At 44.9% G+C, this 21,911-nt stretch overlaps 1 protein-coding gene across 3 annotated transcripts; it reads left to right on the forward strand.

The window, feature by feature from the left end:
• Positions 1–352: 352 nt before the first annotated feature.
• PRKAR1A (protein kinase cAMP-dependent type I regulatory subunit alpha) lies at positions 353–20,204 on the forward strand. 3 transcript variants are annotated; one of them, XM_027047987.2, is made up of 12 exons: positions 358–509; positions 785–919; positions 4,252–4,431; positions 9,620–9,790; positions 10,590–10,681; positions 10,883–10,944; positions 15,280–15,326; positions 15,986–16,144; positions 17,188–17,248; positions 18,352–18,473; positions 19,439–19,520; positions 19,841–20,204. In XM_027047987.2, exons 3-12 carry the CDS (start codon positions 4,258–4,260, stop codon positions 20,011–20,013), a joined length of 1,143 nt encoding a protein of 380 aa, XP_026903788.1. In that variant the 5' UTR covers positions 358–509; positions 785–919; positions 4,252–4,257; the 3' UTR covers positions 20,014–20,204. The 3 variants fall into 3 exon arrangements, with proteins under 3 accessions (XP_014928142.1, XP_026903788.1, XP_053068175.1); XM_053212200.1 differs by having other exon boundaries at positions 361–509; positions 714–919; XM_015072656.3 differs by lacking the exon at positions 785–919 and having other exon boundaries at positions 353–509.
• Positions 20,205–21,911: the final 1,707 nt, after the last annotated feature.

The following is a 21,911-nucleotide window of genomic DNA, read 5'->3' on the forward strand; positions in this document are numbered from 1 at the left end:
CTCCACTGACGACAGCACCCCCGGAGGGGAGAGCGGCCCGATCAGCCAAGCGGACGCTCGGCAGGGCTCGGATTTCCTGGACCGGATGGCGGGCCCGTGCCCGGAGGCCCGCGCGGTGCAGGCCAGGCACAGGATGCGCGGCCGGGCGTGCTCATCCTGGGCATCCGCCGCTGCCGCGGATCCGCCGCGGCCGCCGCCTCCTCCGGGGCCTGGAAACGGCAGGAATCTCCCCACCCCGGCCCCGCGTCCTCCCCCAGCAAGGGGCTGCGGGGCGGAGTCGCCCACCTGTCATCCGAGACGCCCCACGTGGGTCCGCCCGGGTTGGGGGTGGGGGCTGGAGGGAGGGAGAAAAGGCAGAGGCGGCGAGGGAGGCGGGAGTGAGAGTGGGGCGGAGTGAGGAGTGGAGGCGAGGGGCCGAGCAGAGAGGGGAGCTCCCCCAAGCCGCGCCGTCGACGAGCGGAGAGCAGAAGGAAGAATAAAGGGGACCTGTGGTATCCAGACAGGAACAGGTAAGGGGGGCAGGTGAACGGAAGGAGGGGAGCGTCGGGCTGGAGAGAGTGGGGAAAGGATAAGAGGCGGGTGGGAGGAAAGGGCTGCGAGTGGGGGACGAGGTTAGATTAGAAAGGAGAGCGGAAGAACGATTCTAGGGCGTGGAGGGGCCAGGGTCCTTCGAAGAGGGGCTAAAGAGGAACCCGGGCCGCAGCGCCTTTAAGGTTGCCAAGGCGACGGCTCTGGCCAGAGCGAGGCGCATTGACGTCAGCAGTCGGGCGCTGATTGGTTGCAGCCGGGTCGTTTCCGGTGGAGCCGCCGCGGAGCCGCTACCGCAGAGTAGAGCGGGGCTGGGAGGGAAGCGCCCGGACAGCTCAGCCAGCCGCAGCCTCGCACCCGCTGTCCCGCGTCCGCCGCCGCCCGTGCCCAGGTGAGTGGGGTCGACCAGGGGTCCCCGACGCGCCGAGCTTCGCGGCCCCGCCGCCCGTTTGGGGGCGCTGGACCGATCCAAGATGGCGTCACGGGGAGCGACCTGCAGGGGGATGGCCGCACCCCCTGCCCCTCCCCGGCCCCAGCGGGCGCCTCCCCGTAGGCCTCACGCCCCGGGCCGCGCCCCCGGCCCCGAGTCTGCGGCTCCGAGGCCCCCGGGTCGCCGGGACTGCTCCGGTGCGGGGCTCACCGGCCGCCCCGCCCGCGCGCGTTCCCCGCGCTCGGCGGCGCTGGGGCCCCCGGCCCTCCGCGGCCATCGCGCCCCTGCCGCCTCCGCACCCGCGCGCCGCGGCCTCCTCGCTCGCCCTCCCCCATTTCCTGAAGGACATCAGTTCGATTTTACTGGAATCCGCCATCGTTCCCCCTAGCATTGCTGGCTGATCTTGAGACTCGGCCGTTCTCGTTTTTCTTTCTAGGGCCTCCTTGTCCTCCTCCCCAGCAGTGGCTTTCTTTCCCCGGGAAAGCCTTCCGGGTGCTCCCCTCCTCCCCCCTGCTCCGTGATTTTAGCTTGGCTCCTGAATTTCATTTTGTCCCCTTTCACCCTCCCCCCCCCCTTTTCTGATCTTCGTCCCCGTCCTTCCTCCGTCTTTTCGCCACCGTCGTGGCCTTCCGACTAGAGTAGGATGAAGGAGGGATAGGCCTCCCTTCTTCATTCTGTGGCCATGATTGTGGCATGAGTGAAGTGAAGGGCACTCTCCTGTCCTTCCTCTCGAAAATAAGTACATGGTCCCTATTAACCCCTGCAGCGCAGTGCAGGTGTAATGCCGAACAGCTACTTTGAGAGATTGTCAAGCGACTGGCCTTTCTAGCAGAGGAAAGAGAGAACGCTTTCTGAAGATGACCCAAAGGAAGTGTTTCTGGCTGGTCTGAGGGTCTGCGGTCTGAATCAGCAAGTTTCCCAAAAGTGTGTTAAGTATGCCCTCTCATGTAATCCTTTTGAAACTGAATTTTGTCACAATTGAATTGACAAAAGAAAACGGAGTTTTCTTATGAGCAGGTACAATGCTGTGAAAGTTTAGAAGGAGTTAAATAATTTTGCGGGGGGAGGGGAGAAGCTAAATTGTTGGGCTCTTAGTTTTAAGAAGGAATACAGAGTATATCCGATTAAAAATACTGAGACAGTCAAGTTTGGATTAAGGGGTTCACATGGTGACCGCATTAATCTTGGGGCATTTTTGTTAATTTGCTCCCTCAGGAAGACCAGCCAGTGTGTTCTTTTTAAGACTTTGTTTCAAACAAAAGGTCAGTTTCACTTGTTAGACCCAGTTCTCTCCTTTCTACCAGCCAGAGTCTGATCTTTGAATGATTTCTCTGATCAGTTGAATACATGGATTGATATTCCTGAAACATGTCGGAATATTTTGGAGCATAAAAGATCTGATTTATCATTGTTCTTGGTGGCCGTTGGCATTATTTGAAATGTAGAAAATTCACTGAAGTGGATTATCAGTTCGTATGACGGTCTGACCTGGAAAAGTGGCTGGTATAAATCCAAAATTAAAGAACCTTTTTTTTTTTATTGTGTATTTCTGAAGTAGCGTGGTTCTTTTTCTGTGGCTTTTAATTTATGCGCTTGTCAGGGAGCTACAGACTTTCTCATGGTCTGTTAACTAGTCTGCTTGTGGGGCGCCTGGGTGGCTCAGTCGGTTGAGCGGTTGAGGGTCCGACTCGGCTCAGGTCAGGATCTCACAGTCTGGGTTCGAGCCCCGCATCGGGCTCTGTGTTGACAGCTCAGAGCCTGGAGCCTTCTTTGGATTCTGTGTCTCCCTCTCTCTCTCTCTGCCCCTCCCCTGCTCATGCTCTGTCTCTCTCTGTCTCTCAAAAATGAATAAACGTTAAAAAAAATTAGTCTGCTTGTTACTGACCTTTATTTGTCAAAACAAAATGAATAACAGTGTAGCACTTTGGCTCCTAATCTGGTGTTTCTTTTTTTCTTTTAAATTTAGAGTTTCCTCTCTGGTTTCGTGTGCATTATATTTGGAAAAGACTGATGTGTATTGAATTCATCTGGGAGGGGGAGAGGACCTCAATTTTATTTTCTAACCTTAATGGCTTAATAATTAGGAGTTGGGAGGAAAGTAATTTATGACTGTGTTGTTAAACTGGTAAGCTTTAAATTCTGGGGTAAAGTTAGCTGCTGTTATATTTCTACTTACTTTACTTTACATCCAGGTAGTTTGAATCCTCTAAAATTCATTAAATGCAGTTTATCTATTGATATCTTCATGTACACTTTTTAAAATGTTTTTATTTATTTTTGAGACAGAGACAGAGCATGAGCAGGGGAGGGGCAGAGAGAGAGGGAGACACAGAATCTGAAGCAGGCTCCAGGCTCTGAGCCATCAGCCCAGAGCCCGACGCGGGGCTCGAACTCATGGACTGTGAGATCGTGACCTGAGCTGAAGTCAGACGCTCAACCAACTGAGCCACCCAGGCGCCCCTTTCATGTACATTTAAAATTTAACCTGTTTTAGCATTTTTCTGCCCAAAGAAGATGTTTTGACATTTACCTGCCCAAATCTTATATGATTTATTTGGGAAGGTTCTTTGGTTTGTTTTTGCTTTTGTTTTTTTCTGTTAAGGCTATTTTCTTTTACCAGTGTGTTTGTTATCACTTAGGGCCGGGATTTTATAAAAGAATCTGGAATAAAAGGTTGCTTTTAAAATTCGTCTGGAGATCGTTTTGTGTTTTTAGAAATTTTGATTATGCTAGTGGTTGGCTAATCAGATCCTTTGCTCCAGGGGTTTGTTGAGCGACATTAGGACACTCGCCCAGGATAGGAGTTAGGTACAGGGAATGTCGGAAGTTCTTCATTGTGCTTCCTTGCTTTCACTTAGAGCGGACTTGTGTGCACTTGTAATTCTCTGTCCTGTTTGCCATTTACACACTTCCCCACGTCATCGTGATTTCTTTGCAGGGGGAGAACTGAATGAAATTCCCTTAGGGTCCTGACTCCTCAGTGGCCCTCCTCCGCGGGGGATAGTGGCTGATCCTTCCTCCCAGGAGCGCGGGTTCTTGCCTCTTGCTGTTGCTGCCTGCAGAACCCAGATCCCGCGCCAGGAACTAAATGAAACACTTCTTTGGAAGAATGCTATTTATTTCTTTACATATTTTCTTCGCGAACCCCCACCTCCCTGTTTAAAAAAAGAAAGTCTCCGGAAAAAAAAAGCCCTTGTGATTCAGTTGCCTGATGAATTTCAGTCAAAGGCCAGCTCGGCTTGTGCTCTTTAGCAATCGTTTGCCCAAGCCTGTGTGTGTGTTTTCGCCCGCAGACAGCCATGGCCTCCGGCAGCACCGCCAGTGATGAGGAGCGCAGCCTCCGCGAGTGCGAGCTCTACGTCCAGAAGCACAACATCCAGGCGCTGCTCAAGGATTCCATCGTGCAGTTGTGCACTGCCCGGCCCGAGCGACCCATGGCATTCCTCAGGGAATACTTCGAGAGGCTGGAGAAGGTAAATATACACGCGGGAGACCCGACGACCCCGGCGACTGTTACACGTACGCCGTCGAATGTCCCCAATTTGTACCACTTGGAAGAAAAGGCATTTGGACCAAACAAGAAATCTAAACTAGAGTTTCACAAAAAGAAGTGCAGTTAAGGCGTTTCTAGTAATTTTTAACTTCGTGATCGGTAGAATGCCTCAAAACAAACCTGCATGGCGAGTTACCTGGGTAGCGGAGGGCTTCTAAACAGTTAGTCCCTTGTAACCGTCTTAATTGACCCATAAACCTGATTAAAATAACTGGATACGGTTCATCAGAGGCAGCAGTTGTAGGACACGAGAAGTTCTGCAGCGCTTGAAAGCCGCTAATGCTTTCGTTTCCTTCCCCAAAACGAGTGAGCTTCGTAGACCTTGTTTCGCCTTTTAAAACTAATGTAATGAAGCATTTGAGGCTAGCTTCTGACCAAGCGGGGGATCAGAAGTGCAGGCGTCCGTTTCACTGTGGACTGTATCTCAGATGAGTCGGACTGTAGAGCAGAGACGCGAAGGGTGACGTGACCGGTGTCAGAATTTTCCTTTACTTACGGTTTTGGTCAGGACTTGTTTCCTCTTGAAAAAGAGCAATTCAGTTTTTATTCTTCATCGTCCATCCTCATTGCGTGTGTCACTGTGACCTAAGGATATGCTAAGTGCTTTTCTAAGCCGAATGGTAGTCAAGGACAATGCTTCAGTTCACTTCCCTCAAGAAGTGATGAATGAGAAAGTCTGGAACGGTAAATGCTTTCAGTAGTTTGATTTGTTTCTGTAAATTGAGATAAGTTTACAGGTTTTTTTATACGTACTGAAGCTTTGATGTGGTTTGAAATGATTATGAACCACTTGGGAGGCATTTCTTAGGTATGTGGTGATTAATTATTTAATTGTATAATAGAAATATTTGTAATATATCCCATTTGTTTGGAAAATCTTTTAAGTGACATACCATATTAGTGAAGAATCTGTGTATACTAAGATTTTAAAAGTGTTTGGGTAGCTCGGTGATCAGACATTTTCTCCTACTGTCTTGTTGAAAAGGTGTTTGCTAAAACTGGTGTTGAGTACCGTGATTAAGATAATTAACAACAAAAGAACCACTAACCGGTTCCCAGGAACGTGGCCTCGCTGTTTTAGAATTGTATTAGAAAGTCTCGTTTGCTCCGTTGTAAGCAATTTCCAAATGGTTCGTGAAATACTGTAGAGCCAGGCTGCCGTGGGCGTTCCCTGTTTTGAAATAAAGTGCGTTCCTGGAGATCTGGTTCTGAAATGGGTCACTGTAAGGTGATCCCTCTTCGCTTCAGACATCAATAGAAACCAGCGGATGAGGGAATGAAGTGGGTGGGACATTAAGGGTGTGTCTTTTTATAGGGAACATGGAGTGTGTGGTCACTGCAGCGCCTGGGCTTACCCTCGCGCTGCCGAAGCCTCCCCGACAGGGAGGCAAGAAAGCGTCCTTAACGGAGTGTTCTGCAGATGGGATTTTTAGATTTAATGTGTATTAGCCTCTTTACCTCTTAACAAAAGTCCTGGCTGACACACTCCTTCCTGTAACTCAAGGGGCTTTATTTCACACGCGCACATTCCTTTAGCCAGGGTCCAGTGTGGATATCTGGGCTTTTAAGGAAGTAGATTTTCAACTTTTCCACAGGTCGTTGTTCTGTACGTTAGGTGTTGGGTTTAGTGTGTCTGGAAATACACAGTCACATTCTTGTCACCTCCTTTCCTGTGTTAACCAGGGGTCGTGTTTCTGGTACCTTGAGCTACTCAACGAGAAGTGTGCCCCAGACTCACAATTGGTCCGTTGGAAAGCTTCTGCGTTTTACTTCAGACTGTCATCTGAAATTGAAGTTCGCACTAGTGCATGTATTTATTAGAACGTTGCCTGTCTGATAGGTCAGAGGAATTTTAATTGCTGTGGCTACTGAGTGTCTCCACTGAGTGCCAGGTTCTGTGTGAAGCACTTTGCACACATACATATTCCTCATTTCAGATGTGAGAGGCAGGTGACTATCCCCATGTTAAGAGGTAGCGGGTAAAACTCAGAAGCGGAGTGACGTGGCTCGTACACGTGGTGTGGCAGTTAACTTGTACTGGGGCGGCATATGACCCCCTCCTCCCCCACCCCGATCCCAGTGGCTTACTCTACATAAAGCCCCCGATTGCAGTGGCTGACTACAGAAGACCTTATTTCACTGTCCTGGGCAGCTCTTCTGGGCTCAGCCCCTCCTGTCTTCCTGACTCCACATGTTTCTTGTTCTGGAGCTGAGTGCAAGGAGCAGCCACGGTATAGAGCATGCTGTTGCTCAAGGCGAGAACCACCAGAAGCCCAAGCGGGGCAAACCATCAAAGTGGGCGCAGTATGGTGCGTCCACTTACATTCCAAGGCCACGCCCCACGTCCATTTGCTTGGAAGTTTGTCTCCCCTGTGGGGAAGAGTGGAACAGCGAGGGGGGAGAGAGAACGAGTAATTGTTGGAAGCCTGTTAAGTAAGTGGTGGGGATGCTGTGAACTTAAGCTCGAGGACGAATGCCGGCAGCCATGAAGTAGATTAGGAGGGTTTTTTGGTGTGTTTTTTGGCTCCTTTTGGCTTTTGTTTTCATAAGTGGGAAAACCGAAGAGGGGAGAGGCTGGCAGCAGAATGACGACAGCAAGGAAAGGGATATAAAAATGTATCCTAATACGTACTAGGATTCGATCTCAGTAATGGATGTGAGTCACCAAGATGAGGTTATATCTGATTGCTGTTTAAAGAGGATCCATGAAACAGTGTTAAAAATCAAAATGCTTTTGGTCCTTAAAAATTATCTTAAAAATTCATTTAGATGTCGTTCTAAATGAGATGCTGTTTGTGTCATTTTTCGTGAAATTTTTGTGAAATGCCAATGACAGATTTTTGGAGGTAGAATTTGTGTTTTAATTTATGGCCTTCAGCTAAATTTAAGGAGACACGAGTTTTATAGTTCTTTGTTAGTATGAGGTGGGAAAACTTACTGGTTATTGGAATTACCAGAAGGAAAATGAAGTGGGTTTTCTGAAAAATGTGTTTAAAAAAATTTTTTTTTAAAACATTCATTTAGTTTTAGAGAGCGCAAGCAGGGGAGGAGCAGAAAGAGAGGGAGACACAGAATCCAAAGCAGGCTCCAGGCCCTGGGCTATCATCACAGAGCCCTTCTCCGGGCTTGAACTCACAGACCGTGAGATCGTGACCCGAGCTGAAGTCAGCTGCTCAACCGACTGACTGCCCAGGTGCCCCTCTGAAAAATGTAGTTTTAAAGAAAATGGTTACATGTTTGCACATGGTTCAAAATTTTGCAAGTACAAAAGGGTGTGACATAATAAAATATAATGAAACGTATGACATCTGTTTCCTATATAAATACATAATCTAACATAGTATATAAGATATTTTACCTGAGTAAAATTGTACGTTGTTCTATAATACTATATAAATATGTAGTGAAAAGTCCCATTCCATTGTCTTCTTGAGTGCAGCCAGTTTTCTATAGATAATATATGGGCATTTACCTACAAATTCATATATAAAAAAGCTTCCTGTTTTCCAGCAGGTGCATGGCATTCCATTGTATGGAAAAACTATAATTTATTTAATCATTGAGGACCATTTTGGTTTCCACTGTTAGGCTATTACAAACTATTACAAATGATACAATGAGCAACTTAGTATATATGTTTTATCACATATATGTATATGTTGGAATAAATTCTTAGAAGTAGAATTTCTGGATTAGTTGGTCAAGAAGTAAATGCCTTTGTAATTTAGTATAAAGCATAGTAAGATTGTTTTCATTGTATGTTTTTCTTACTGTGTTTTCTTCTAAGTTTGAAAATTAGAAAATCCAGAGAAATGAGAAAAATAAAGCCAAACCTTCTCTCCAGAAAAGAATAAAAATCAGGCATGATTCTCCTAATAGAAATTAACATTGTTAATACCTTGATGGTTATCACCCTAGGCTTTGTTGTGGCATATATAAGCTCTTTTATTTGTAGAAGCAGGGCTAAATACCATGTCAGAGAAAAAGTAGGCATCTCATTAATTTCTTTTATCAAAAATCTTTTTGAAATTATCAGTAAATGCGAATAAGTTCATTTAGAATTTGAAAAATGGTTTAGAAAAATAATGGAGAATGAATGAGTCAAGTGAATGAGAGCATAGTAGAGAATACGTTCTTGGGGTTTGTTTTTTTTTTTTCATTTTTATTTTATATCAAGTATAATAACTTTCTTTACTGCACAGTTAAGAGGCATTTCTTTTTAAGGCCCTGGATCTGAAAAGTAAGAATATTAAAGAGTTTGTCTCAGTTTTTATATGAATTGATGTAATGAGATTTTAAAAACAAGTGAACTTTTGGTTTTAATTTCGGTGCAATGAATAATAAATAATAAAGGTATTAAAGAATATAAATAATAGAGATAATGAAGAGTGCTTATAGCTCCTTTGGGAGAAATATTATTAGATCTGATCTTACTTAAATTCTTGGTTACCATCACATCATTTCATAGTTTGTTTATATCTGAGACTTCAGCCAGAATATGAATTCCGTAGGCTTAGGACCCTTTCCTGTTGGTTTTGGCATTGTCTTTTCCTAGCATCGACTTGACATGGCAGATCCAGAGAATACTTCAGTGAATTAAAGAAATAACCCAGTAACCTAGACATTGTTGTATCACTTTGCTGTGCCTGAGTGGTTATTTCTAGGTAACAATTCTTTTGGGGTGTGTGTGTGGTGGGGAATCTTCATGCTATCTGTAGCAGCACACGGAAACCTAATTCCCCAGGATTTTGTTTCGCAGTTTATTGCTGTTGTGTGCATTATAAAGCATTGTTGCCAATGTATTACCATAACCAGTATCTAATTTTTTATTTGCACATTATGTGTCCTTGTACTAATGGCTTTTGTTTATTATTAAATATGGTGTCTATTATCATCTGAGGAAACAGTATAGCCCTTTCAGAGTATTGCTTTTCAAACTCGACTCCATTTTTTTTGCATTTGGAATGGCCTTTTCCCCCTTCACTTTCACATTGGTAATAGAGGAAGAGATCTGCAGTGATTGAGATTGGGTCACACTTGGGAGGATACGAGAAGACCAAATTGACATGCTGAAGGATCTCATTTTGTAAACGTGTAATTTTTTTCAGGAGGAGGCAAAACAGATTCAGAATCTGCAGAAGGCGAGCGCCCGTGCAGATTCGAGGGAGGATGAGATCTCTCCTCCACCACCCAACCCAGTGGTTAAGGGCCGGAGGCGACGAGGTGCCATCAGTGCTGAAGTCTACACGGAGGAAGATGCTGCGTCGTACGTTAGAAAGGTAGTTCTGCTGTCCGCACAATGGGGCAATGTTTTCGGGACCCACGTGGTCGTCTGCTAGCCGCCTGTGGTGATGCCTGCACCATTTTGAGTAGTAAAACACAGGATGGGTTGTACTTCGTCCTATACGGTTCTTGGGTCCCGGGGAACAAGTTACTGTACTAACATGCCATTAGAGGAAATAACGAATAATGATTGTAAAACAGCGAACGGTTGTATTTGGGGGGGGTTTCTTTTCCGGTTGCTTTGTAGTGGAAGAAGTGGGCAGTGTTTTTTCTTTTGAATCATGGTTTCTTTTTGACATCCCGTAACTCATGTTGTGACTTTGAACCTTTTATCCTGGAAGCTTCCTTCCTCCTTTTGGCTCTTCCTTGGAGCCAGCCTGCCATTTTGAGTTCTGCTGTTGGCCTGAAGGGGAAGAGAGTTGTCCTCACAAGAGGCTTGTGAAGCTCATAGTACGTGGTCACGGTTTAAAAAATGACTAATTGTCGTAAACTGCTTAGTTTTGCCTCAGAATAATGACCTTGCAAGGTGTTATGGTTTGTGACTTTAGTCGTTGACTGGAAACCAAGTATGAGCCTTCAATATAGGCTTGGTTGTAGGAAAGGGGATTAGTCAGTCAATATTTATTGAGTACTTTGTAGATCACAGATAGTACAAGCGTGTTGTGTTAAATAGTCAACTCAAAGCAGTCTTGTTTAAATACCATAGCGTATCTTGACGTTTAATTGAAATGCACGTTCAGACATGATCTGGTTTTGGTTGATGGAATTGTCATTGGATCTTCTGTTCTTTTCCAGGTTATACCAAAAGATTATAAGACAATGGCTGCTTTAGCCAAAGCCATTGAAAAGAATGTGCTCTTTTCACATCTTGATGACAATGAGAGAAGGTAGGTTCGGGTTCTTGGTTATACTGTTTTTTCAGAACACCCGTGGTCCCAAACTAGTCTGCTCACTGCGGCAAGTTTTGATAATCTTTCACCCGATGACGGTCCAGGCTGAAGATCTGGGAGCTTTAAGTCAAAGGGTGGTGTTTGGAATCCATAGAAGATGCACATGAGATGTGACTTGAGGCCTTGTGTGTCTTGCAGTGATATTTTCGATGCCATGTTTCCGGTTTCCTTTATTGCCGGAGAGACCGTGATTCAGCAAGGTAAGGGCTGCCGCTTCCGCGGCCTGCAGTGCTGTGGGCCTGCAGGATTTTGTTAATTGGAGTTCGTTTTCTTCTTTTCGGCCTGCCATTTTCCTTCTGTCCTACTGCTGGATTTTCCGATTTCTTTCTTTCTTTCTTTTTTTTTTGAGTATCGTTGACACACAATGTTATATTGTTTTCAGGTGTACCATTTACTGATTTGACAAGTTTGTACATTAAGCTGTGTTCACCACGGCTGTAGTACCACCGGTCCCTTTATAGGACTATGACGGTGTCACTGACTGAATCCCGTAGGCTGTGCCTTTCTTCTCCGTGACTCACTCATTCTGTGACCGGAAGCCTGTCCCACTTCCCTTTGCCCATTTTGCCTTTCCCCCACCCCCTGGCAGCCTTCGGTTTGTTCTCTGTATTTATAGGTCTGATTCTGCTTTTCAGGTGTCTGTTCATTTGTGGGTGCGTGTGCTTTTTCTTTCAGATTCTACTTATGAGTGGAGTCATAGCATATTTGTCTTTCTCAATCTGACTTATTTTACTTAGAATAATGCCCTCTAGGTCCATCCATGTTGTTGCAAATGGCACGGTCTTCTGATTTTTTTTTTTTTTTATGGCTGTATAATGTTCCATTATTTTCCTTATTCATTCACCTGTGGATGGACACTTAGGGTACTTCTGTATCTTGGCTATTGTAAACAGTGCTGCGGTAAACATAGGCTGCATAGATCTTTTCAAATTCATGTGTTCATTTTTTTCGGGTAAATACCCAGTAGTGGAATTATTGGATCACTGGTATTTCTATTTTTCATGTTTTAAAATGGTTTAACGTATTCTAATAGCAGACTTCACGTGGACAGCACAGAAGATCAGCAACGTTAAAAACATGTACTTGCGTGTAGGACAACTCAGTTAGAAAAGCATAGTGAATGGATCACATCTACTGTCTGATAAGAATGCTACAAACACTATTTAGTTGTCATCAATATACTTGTTTTAAGAAAATCCAAAGGTTGGCATTGTCCAGAAAAACGTAACAGGTTTATTTATTATCGTTAAATAAAGTTAAACTGCTGAAACGTGTTCACTGAGACATTTTGACTTGCATTAATGCTTTATGTGCCCGCATTTATATTAAAAATTCACACACGGGTGCCTGGGTGGCTCAGTCAGTTAGGCGTCCGACTTTGGCTCAGGTCATGATCTGGCGGGTCATGAGTTCAAGCCCCGCGTTGGGCTCTGTGCTGACAGCTCAGAGCCTGGAGCCTGCAGCCTGCTTTGGATTCTCTGTCTCCCTCTCTCTACCCCTCCCCCACTTGTACTCTCTGTCTCTGTCTCTCTCTCAAAAATAAATACTAAAAAAAGTTTTCTGTGCAAAATATTAATATGTTATTATATATTATATATAATTATAATATTAAATAATACTAATACACATTTTAAAAGTTTTGCTGTGCAAAAACTTTTTTTTGTTTTTTAAGTAAATTTATTTATTTTGAGAGAGAGAAAAGCCCAAGCAGGGTCTGCGCTAATAGCACAGAGCCTGATGGGGAGCTCAATGTCAGGACCCTGGGATCATGACCTGAGCCAAGATCGAGAGAGTCAGATGCCTAACCGACTGAGTCACCCAGGGGCCCCTGCGAAAGCTTTTGATTTTGATGTAGTCCCTTGCCTACGGAGACATATCTAGAAAAATGTTGCTGTGGCTGACGGGAGAGAAATACTGTTTTCTCTTACAGGATTTTTATGGTTTCAGAACTCATATTTAGATCCTTAATCCATTTTGAGTTTATTTTTGTGTATTATGTTAGAAAGTGGCCCAGTTGCATTCTTTTGCACGTAGTGTCCAGTTTCCCCAGCACCATTTGTTGAAGAAATTGTCTTTTCCCCATTGTGTATTCTTGCTTCCTTTGTCGTAGATTAAGTGAGCATATACTTGTGTGTTTATTTCTAGGCTCTGTTCTGTTTCCTTGATCTGTGTGTCTCGTTTTGTGTTAGTACCATACTGTTTTGTTTACTGAACTTTGTAGTATATCTTGAAGTCTATCTGGTATTGTGATACCTCCAGCTTTGTTTTTCTTAGGATTGCTTTGGTTATTTGGGGTCTTCTGTGCTGCCATACAAATTTTTAGTATTATTTCTTCTAGTTTTGTGAAAAACGCTGTTGGTATGTTGATAGGGGTCATACTGAGTCTGTAGATTGCTTTAGGTAATATGGACATTTTAACAACATTAACTCTTTTAGTCCTATGACCATGGAATAGCTTTCTGTTTGTCATCTTTCATTTCTGTCATTTGTGATTTTTTTTTTTTTAAATTTTTTTTTTTTCAACGTTTATTTATTTTTGGGACAGAGAGAGACAGAGCATGAACAGGGGAGGGGCAGAGAGAGAGAGGGAGACACAGAATCGGAAACAGGCTCCAGGCTCCGAGCCATCAGCCCAGAGCCCGACGCGGGGCTCGAACCGACGGACCGCGAGATCGTGACCTGGCTGAAGTCGGACGCTCAACCGACTGCGCCACCCAGGCGCCCCTCTGTCATTTGTGATTTACGGTTTTTAGAGTACAGATCTTTTACCTCTTTGGTTTATTCCTCGGTTAGTTTATTCCTTTTTGGTGCACTTGTAAATGGTGTTACTTTTTAAATTTCTCTTCCTGCTACTTTGTTACTACTGTATAAAAATGCTGTTGATTTCTGACTATTAATTTTGTATCCTGCCACTTGACTAAATTCATGAATTGCTTCTCGTAGTTTTTGGTTGGAGTCTTTAGGATTTTCTGTGTATAGTGTTGTTTGTGTTGTTCGCAAATAGTGACAGTTGAAACTTCTTGCCAATATGGATGCCTCATTTCTTTTTTGTGCTGATTGCCGTGGCTAGGACTTCAGTTGTGTGTTAAATAAAAGTGGTGAGAGTGGACATCCTTGTCTTGTTCCTGAACAGAGAGGGAAAAGCTCTCAGTTTTTCACCTTTGATTCTGATGTTAGCTGTTTGTTTTTTGCATACGGCCTTTTGTTGTGTTGAAGTATGTTCCTTGTAAAGTTAATACCTATTCTCCTCTAACTATTCGAAAAAATAGAGGAGGAAAGCAAGCTTCCAGATACATGCTCCAAGGCCAGCATTACCCTGATGCCAAAACCAGACAGATACCACAGGAGAAAAGAAAACTATAGGCCAATATCACTGAGAACACAGATGCAAAAATCCTCAACAAAATATTCACATTCAGCAAGACATTGAAAGGATCGTTCGTCACAGTCAGGCAGGCTTTATTCTGGGGATGCAAGAATGGTTCGATATTTGTAAATCAATCAGTGTCCTCCTACACCACCACATCAACAAGACAGATGCTAAAAATCACATGATCCGCACAACTGATCTTTTTTTTTTTTTTAAATTAAAATCCTTTGAACTTTGGGGCGCCTGGGTGGCTCAGTCGGTTAAGCGTCCGACTTCGGCTCGGGTCATGATCTCGCAGTCCGTGAGTTCGAGCCCCGCGTCGGGCTCTGTTGCTGACAGCTCAGAGCCTAGAGCCTGTTTCCGATTCTGTGTCTCCCTCTCTCTCTCTGACCCTCCCCCGTTCATGCTCTGTCTCTCTCTGTCTCAAAAATAAATAAACGTTAAAAAAAAAAAATCCTTTGAACTAAAAGGCACACTTTCCCTAAAGGACTACTGTTTTCTCTAGTATCTGATACAGTTTTGTTTATAGTAACTTCTGGAGGATATTGCATTTTAATTTTGAATGTTGTGTGAGATTTTAGAGCCATATATATTTCGTATATCCTTTATATTATTAACCACTTACAGAGTAAAATAAAGTAGGAAGCAGCAAAGCAGTTGCATTCTGAATCACATAGCACATCTGTTTGTAAGGTTCTCGGGCTTCTGATTCTTAGCTTTTTTGCCTTGTGTATTAACATGGGTCTAACCTTATGGGTATCCCCCTCCCCTGTTTTCTTTTATTTACTCTTGATATTTTCGTGGGTCTTCATAATCCATGAGTTTTCCAGTGTAGTGATAGTCTGATATTTTGTTACTTACTCTGTTTGTTTTGTTGTCATGATCATGTAACGGGTACTGTCTTTGTACACATAACAGCTTTTTTTTCTTTTTAAGTTATTTTTCAGAGCTGTTCTTTACCATGAGATGACTAAAAAATTGATCAATTTTATGGCTTTAAAAACGTATCATTGGACTTTTCTTCCTGAAAGGTTGTGTTAATTTATAACACACTTTCTTTGATGGCACCTCTGTAAAATAAATTTATTTTTACATTAATTTGATAGTTCTGATGTATGTTTCCTCACTTTGCATTATACACCTAACTTTTTGTACTCTGTTTTAGGTGATGAAGGGGATAACTTCTATGTGATTGATCAAGGAGAGATGGATGTAAGATTTAATAATAGAAATATGTTGATAGTCGTAAAGGTGAATGTGTCGATACTGATTACTTGTAAGAGTTTCTGAAGGGCTGTTAAAAGCCTCATATGTCAAATTCCAGCAACATCTTTTGCCAGGTATTTTAAATGACACAGAGAAACTTTTTAACCTGTCGAAAGGCAATTTCGTTCGCTAGACATTCAGTTTAAATCTCTTGCTGGAGTCCCCGGTTAAGGCGCGTGTGCATACTGTGTGGTAAGGTAGATGTGAGGGAGACTGTCCATGACACCTGGGAGTTGGTGCTGAGACTTGGTACAGCTCTCTTGATCCTGTGAACCTTGTTTACAAGGGAAATGGGCATAATAACAGCACTGCTGTCGCAGGATCATTAGTTCAGTGCCGTCTGCAGGAGGCACGGCACTCTCGAAATGTACACGCGGTTAACGCTTCGTTTACCTCTGCCCTGATCCTCCCCGTGGGGAACGTTCTCATGTCGGGTAATTAAGCCCGTGAATCACAGACACTCGGGTTTGTGTTGCTGTGTACTACAAACATCATGTATTCCGGTTTAGAAACCAAGTTCAGTATTCTGGCTCCTTGGAAGGTGTTTAATCCCAATGTGTTTGTGTGTGTAGGAAACAACCGGTCCTTTGTCATTTGCCTTTTAGGTCTATGTCAACAACGAATGGGCAACCAGCGTTGGGGAAGGAGGCAGCTTTGGGGAACTCGCTTTGATCTATGGAACGCCTAGAGCCGCCACTGTCAAAGCAAAGACGAATGTGAAACTGTGGGGTATCGACCGGGACAGCTACAGAAGAATCCTCATGGTGAGCCGGCACGCCTCTTGGAGTGCGACGTAGAATTCAGTGTGTGTCACGGGCGTTTGAGTCGTATCGCCCGGTCTTTTAGAACAAATGTCTGGCTGCAAATAACACGGGAGACACATGTGGTGCGTCTGTAGTGGTCAGCCCACGTTTGGGAACGTCCCCATTTGCACGTCCGGTAGCTTGCCAGGTGCTGCTTCTGAGAGCACGAAGTGCCTTACGGCTGTTCGCAAGTGACCCGCTTCCCTAAACGGCAGGGGGGTTGTTGGTAGTGCAGACGTCCCCTCGTAAGACTGGAGGAAGAAACAAAGTGATAAAACCATTGGAACGTTCTGCTCACGTAGAACCTTGTGACAGGTTTATAGAGTAGTTTCAGATGTTAAGTGCCAGCTGCTGGCATTCGTCCTCTTGAATGGTTTTCTTAAATTTGTGCCGTGCCTGTCTGGCTATTTGACAGTCTGCAGTTGGACGTACTTTGAACATTTGCTGTATTTGGGGGATGTGTGTGCGTAGGTAGACGTATACGCGCCTGTAAGGACGTTCCAGAGGACTGTGCTCCCCCGTCGCCTTCCTCCAGATACTTGGCGTTTACCAGACCTCCCAGATAAGACAGCTTGGTGAAGTCAGGGGCTAGGGGACTGTTTTCCGTAGAAGGTCTACAAGTGGTGGCCGTTTTCTTTCCTTAGTTCTGTGGAAGATTGGGGTCGTGGGGAAGAACCCTGGGCTGGACATACGTTCAGCTCTAGTCACTCATGCAACCTGGGAGCTCTTTTGGGGAATTGATGGTGCGTTGGGCATTTCGTTAATTGGTTGTCCCAGGCACCTTCTTTGGCCATATGCCTGGTCTGACTTTTAAGAGCGAGTTACTCAGCTCTTCGTTAAGCTGAACCAGTGGCTTTGCCGTCTTCAACACGAAGCATCAAGAAGCATCGGCGGGCGTTGACTTTTTTTCTTTTTTAATGTTTACTTAACATTTAAGATTTATTCCACAGCACTATGTGATAATGACACATTTTTAAGATCACTTTTTTTTTTTCCATTTATAGGGAAGCACGCTGAGAAAGCGGAAGATGTATGAGGAGTTTCTTAGTAAAGTATCTATTTTAGGTGAGTTTTGGAAGATTGCACAGAGAATTGTTAAATTGAAGTGTTAGTGATACATGCTTATGTCATAAAAACTGCCCTGGTTATCAACTCACTTTTTTTTTTTTTTTTTTGCTAACAGTAATGAAAAACACAAAGTTGAAGTTTGACCAAGTTAGAAGTAATTTTACAGTGTATTTAATCTACTAGTCTATGACACACCTCTTTACTAGTGGTGGACGTGGGAAAAACTTCCTGGAATTATGTGCTACTCATTCCTCTGGGAGAGGCAGAAAGGCTAAAAGTGTCCTTCTTTGCTGATGGACATTGGCAGTCATTCCCCCTCTGATTTCTGTCTCTGTTGCTCCGTCGGTGAGTTGACTGGTTCAGGAGAGTCGAGCGCTTCCACGAATGCCTTTTCTCTGTAGAAAAATTAGCTGTAATTTTCTGATTTTCTCTGAAGAAGTGCTGGAAGTTTGTTGAAATTGAGTAAAGCAGGTTAACTGGACACAGTTGTATTTTGTTTCACGGCCTCACAGATGTTGTTACAACCTGCTCTGGGGGGGGGGGGGTGGTGGTGATTCTTAGGGAATAGTCTTCTGCCATTTTGTTAGAGCGAGTTGACTTCTCCCCCTCCGTGTGTCCTTTCTCTGAGTGGGTTACATTTACTTAATGACTTGGGTTTCCGTTTGGTTTTGGGGCACCGTTGTCCGGTTCTCCTCGTGGGTTTCATAAATTCAGCTCCGGGTTTAAATAGGTAAGTTATTTCTGTGCACCTCTGGGATAGTATGGATGGCGACACTCTCTATGACGTTTGGGTCTTGATTTGCATTGATGGTGTTCTTTAGGAAGACTTAATGATTACATTTTTTATTCCTTTACCATTGGGTGCAGTTGATAAGTTAACCTGGCCACTGGACCACTGAAGTAAGGATCTAAGAGTTATCTGTAAGTAGGAGGAGGATCTTGCTGAGACTTGAGGTGATGGAAGAGAGGCACCATGTTGAACCTGCAACACTACTAGAATATTAAACGGGCATGGCTATGTGACTCATCGTGTTGATAGTTTTGACATTTTTAGCAGTGACAACTAGCGTAGAGAAATTCTTTCGATTCTCGCCTTTCAGAATCTCTGGACAAGTGGGAACGTCTCACAGTCGCTGATGCGTTGGAACCTGTTCAGTTTGAGGATGGGCAGAAGATTGTGGTGCAAGGTGAACCAGGGGACGAGTTCTTCATTATTTTAGAGGTAACGGAGCCTGTGTTTGATATTGGGGGGAGAAAGCAGTACACCATAAGAGAGAAAAGGGGCTCATTCTGATTTCCAGCTTCACTTTTTAGTAATACCTGATAGATTTTATTTAAAAATTATCTTTCACTTAGAAATGGTGTTGTGCCAGGCCACCGTATTTTAAATGAGTTGGAGTCCGTTCTGGAAGGGCTGTTCAGGAAGTAATGGCCAGATTCTGAGCTCCTCGATCTTTTATCACGCAAGCCAAGTGAAACTTACCCATTTAGCATAACAAACTATTACGGGTCTGTACCGTCCTTGTTAAAATCACATGTCTGGACCATTTGGCAAATAAGGGTTAAAGGCAAGCGTGTAAAGGCTGAAAGCTACTATGTTTTCTATCTTCACAATTCATGGAAATGCATAGCAGATACTCCTGCCCGCCAACCAGAGCCTAAAGAGCAGATTTTGTAGGAATGTGGCTCAGTAGATGCTAATTGCTAAAAGTCAGGAGTCGAGCGACTGTTTCTTTGGAAGGCCAGTTGGTAAGTGACTGAGGCTTTGTGAGCCGTGGGGTTTCTGTCGCAGAGACTCAGCGCTCGCACTTCGACTCAGCGCAGGAGTGCAGTGCAGAAGCGGCCAGAGACGGCGTGTAAATGCGTTGGTGTGTTCCTGTAACGTTTCGTTTATAAAAACAGGCGGCGAGTTCGGGTTGGGCCCTCCCGGCTGCGCTTTGCCAACCCGAGTCTCAGCCCTTTGGCTCCTGGGGGCGAGAAGGGGCTCCGGCAGGGCCGTGGGGCAGAAGGGGACTGGAGCTCATGTCGTGACTCTCTTGAGTCATCTTTTACGCGAACGGGAGGATTTGAAATTGCCGCCGCATCTTTTTTTTTATTTTTCTAGGACAAAGTAGCCCCACTTGCATCTGCAGAGGGCCACCCTGGAGTTGAAAGTATCTGTTTTGCCATTTGGTGGTTTTATTACAGGGCTCAGCTGCTGTGCTGCAACGTCGGTCAGAAAACGAAGAGTTTGTCGAAGTGGGAAGATTGGGGCCTTCTGACTATTTCGGTACGTGGCTGTCCTTCAAGTACGTAGTTCGAGTCCCCTCTCAGGGAGATAACGCTGAGAGGTCTCTCTTCGTTCTTTCTCCCGAATTTTACTTTCTCACTGTAGTCTTTTTGGCTCTCCGAGAGAGGGAGATTGTGACCTTTACCCATCAGTAGTCCGGTCGCCGACGGTCTCCTGTCGGTCGTGTTTAAGTGCGGATGTCGTGGGGCCCGTGCTGGGCTTGAAGAGCGGTAGACGCCGCCTCCTCGTGTCTCGGAAGCGCCCCCGCGGGGGTGCTCCCAGGACGCCCGCCTCCCTTGACCCGTGTCCCCCCTTCGCAGGTGAGATCGCGCTCCTGATGAACCGTCCTCGCGCTGCCACGGTGGTCGCTCGCGGCCCTTTGAAGTGCGTGAAGCTGGACCGACCCAGATTTGAGCGCGTCCTCGGCCCGTGCTCAGATATCCTCAAGCGAAACATCCAGCAGTACAACAGTTTTGTGTCGCTGTCTGTCTGAGACCCGCCTCCCGTGCCTCCCTGTCGTCCTGTCCCCGGTCCGTGCCTCCCTCGCGCAGACGGCTTTCCCCCCTCCTGGCAGCACGGCGGCTTTTCGTCTGTTTGTATTCAAAGTCGCTTCTATCGCACCGTTTTTCATGTGGAGCGTTGACCGGATGCCCCGACGCAGTTAAATAAACAGAGTTCTGTGGAGACTCCGCTGTTACTGCTTCTCTCTCTGTGCAGTGGTAGTTGCTCAGCCTGGGCGGGGCGCCCCCTGCGCCGCCGGCCGTGTAGGGCAGGGGGGTGACAGCGCGAGGGGCTTCTGTCGCTCAGTGACACAACTTTCCGGTTACCGCAGGTATATTTTAGACTGTACTCATGTGCTGTACTGCTTTATAGAATTAATGATTTCTCATTAAGCTCTGAGGATTAGGAAAAACAGACCTAGAAAAATCCTAGTGTAGTAGAAAGACATCTGCCTGTACTTCAACTAGCTTAAGGGTGGGAAAACGCCCATCTTTGCTAAGGATCGGATGGACGCGATCTGTTGCGTTCTTTCTTTTTTTTTCTTTTCATCAGAATTTTTGTCAAGCCCCTTCTCCTGGTCTTGCGTCCTGTTGTCAGTGTTTCCCAGTTCTGCCATGTGTAGATGTGGCTATCTCTGCCTGCCTTTTGAGTTTGAAACCAGATCTAGGCTGCAAACACTGAGTTACGGATTAACTACGTCTGCCTCAGCTCAAAAATTCTGATTAGACCCGTATTTCCCCAGCTAGTGCCAAATGCTGATCACCAGATGCCGAGTCGGGAATAAGGATTTGAGGCCTACGCTCTTGGTCATTAACTTAGAGCTCTTGGCTAAATGTACATGGTTCAGTTGACTCCGGGATTCCCTCCTGTGTTCATTAAACACCGACTGCAGGAGACTGAGTTTGCTGGGAATAGAACACACGGGACGAATGTCCCAGCAGAAAAATGGAGGTGGTGTTGGTAAAGGGAGAGGTGCCAGGCGCACAGAGTTCAGTGCTGGGGACCCTGTGCCGCTAAATTCCCTGGGGCGGGAGATTTGGGAAGAGTGTTCTACACGGGCCGGGGGGGGGGGGGGGGGGGGGTGAGGCGTGTCTCTGTTCTTCCAGGTTGAGAAGTTCCGCTTTTCCATTTAGCATTTCTTTCCCTGGCAAACGTTTTTGATGTTTTACAGCAAACTTGTGTTTCGAGTCTTCACCGTATTTCAGTCTTTTCCAGCCTCAACATCCTTCTCTGTTCCATTATTCCATGTGCACCAGTGATAACCCAGTGGTTTATTTTTATTTTTGTTAATTTTTTTTTAAACAAAATTTCACAGTTCTGTCATGTTAGGCGCTTTTGTTTTCATTGATTTATATGTAACGTACGGTTACATTGGGGAGTGACTGCAAGCGTTTTTCCATCTGTGGGCAACTGGCTGTGATTACCAGTCCCCTTCCAGCCCTTTCCCGGGGAATTTAAATTGGTCATGGCAGGTTTGGTTCATAGATTTGGACGGTTTTCAGGTTGTTAATGAAGTTTGGAGGATACATCTGGGAAAGCGGTTTTATTTACATTTTAGTGTGATGGCCACCACATTACAAATTTTTGTATTTTTCAAAATTACCCGAAATGAAGGTTTTCGGATCTGTACTTTGTGTTTAGCTATCTTTTCTATGTAAAAATGAAAAATAAAAGTTCTGTTCTTACTAGCTTAAAGCTTGATTTAATCTTTGTTTAAATGCCAAAACTGTACTTAACTGAATTATTTAGAATGCCGTAAGTTTGCACAGTTTCGTATGTGTATATAATCATGTTCACGTGTATTTAGATACATACAATGCCTTCGAAATGAGTTTTGCTCTTAAATCATTTGGCTTGCTGTTTACTCCCTTTTGTAGGTTTTAATCTAAG

Source organism: Acinonyx jubatus, chromosome E1 (assembly GCF_027475565.1).
Source record: "Acinonyx jubatus isolate Ajub_Pintada_27869175 chromosome E1, VMU_Ajub_asm_v1.0, whole genome shotgun sequence".
Taxonomy (NCBI): domain Eukaryota; kingdom Metazoa; phylum Chordata; class Mammalia; order Carnivora; family Felidae; genus Acinonyx; species Acinonyx jubatus.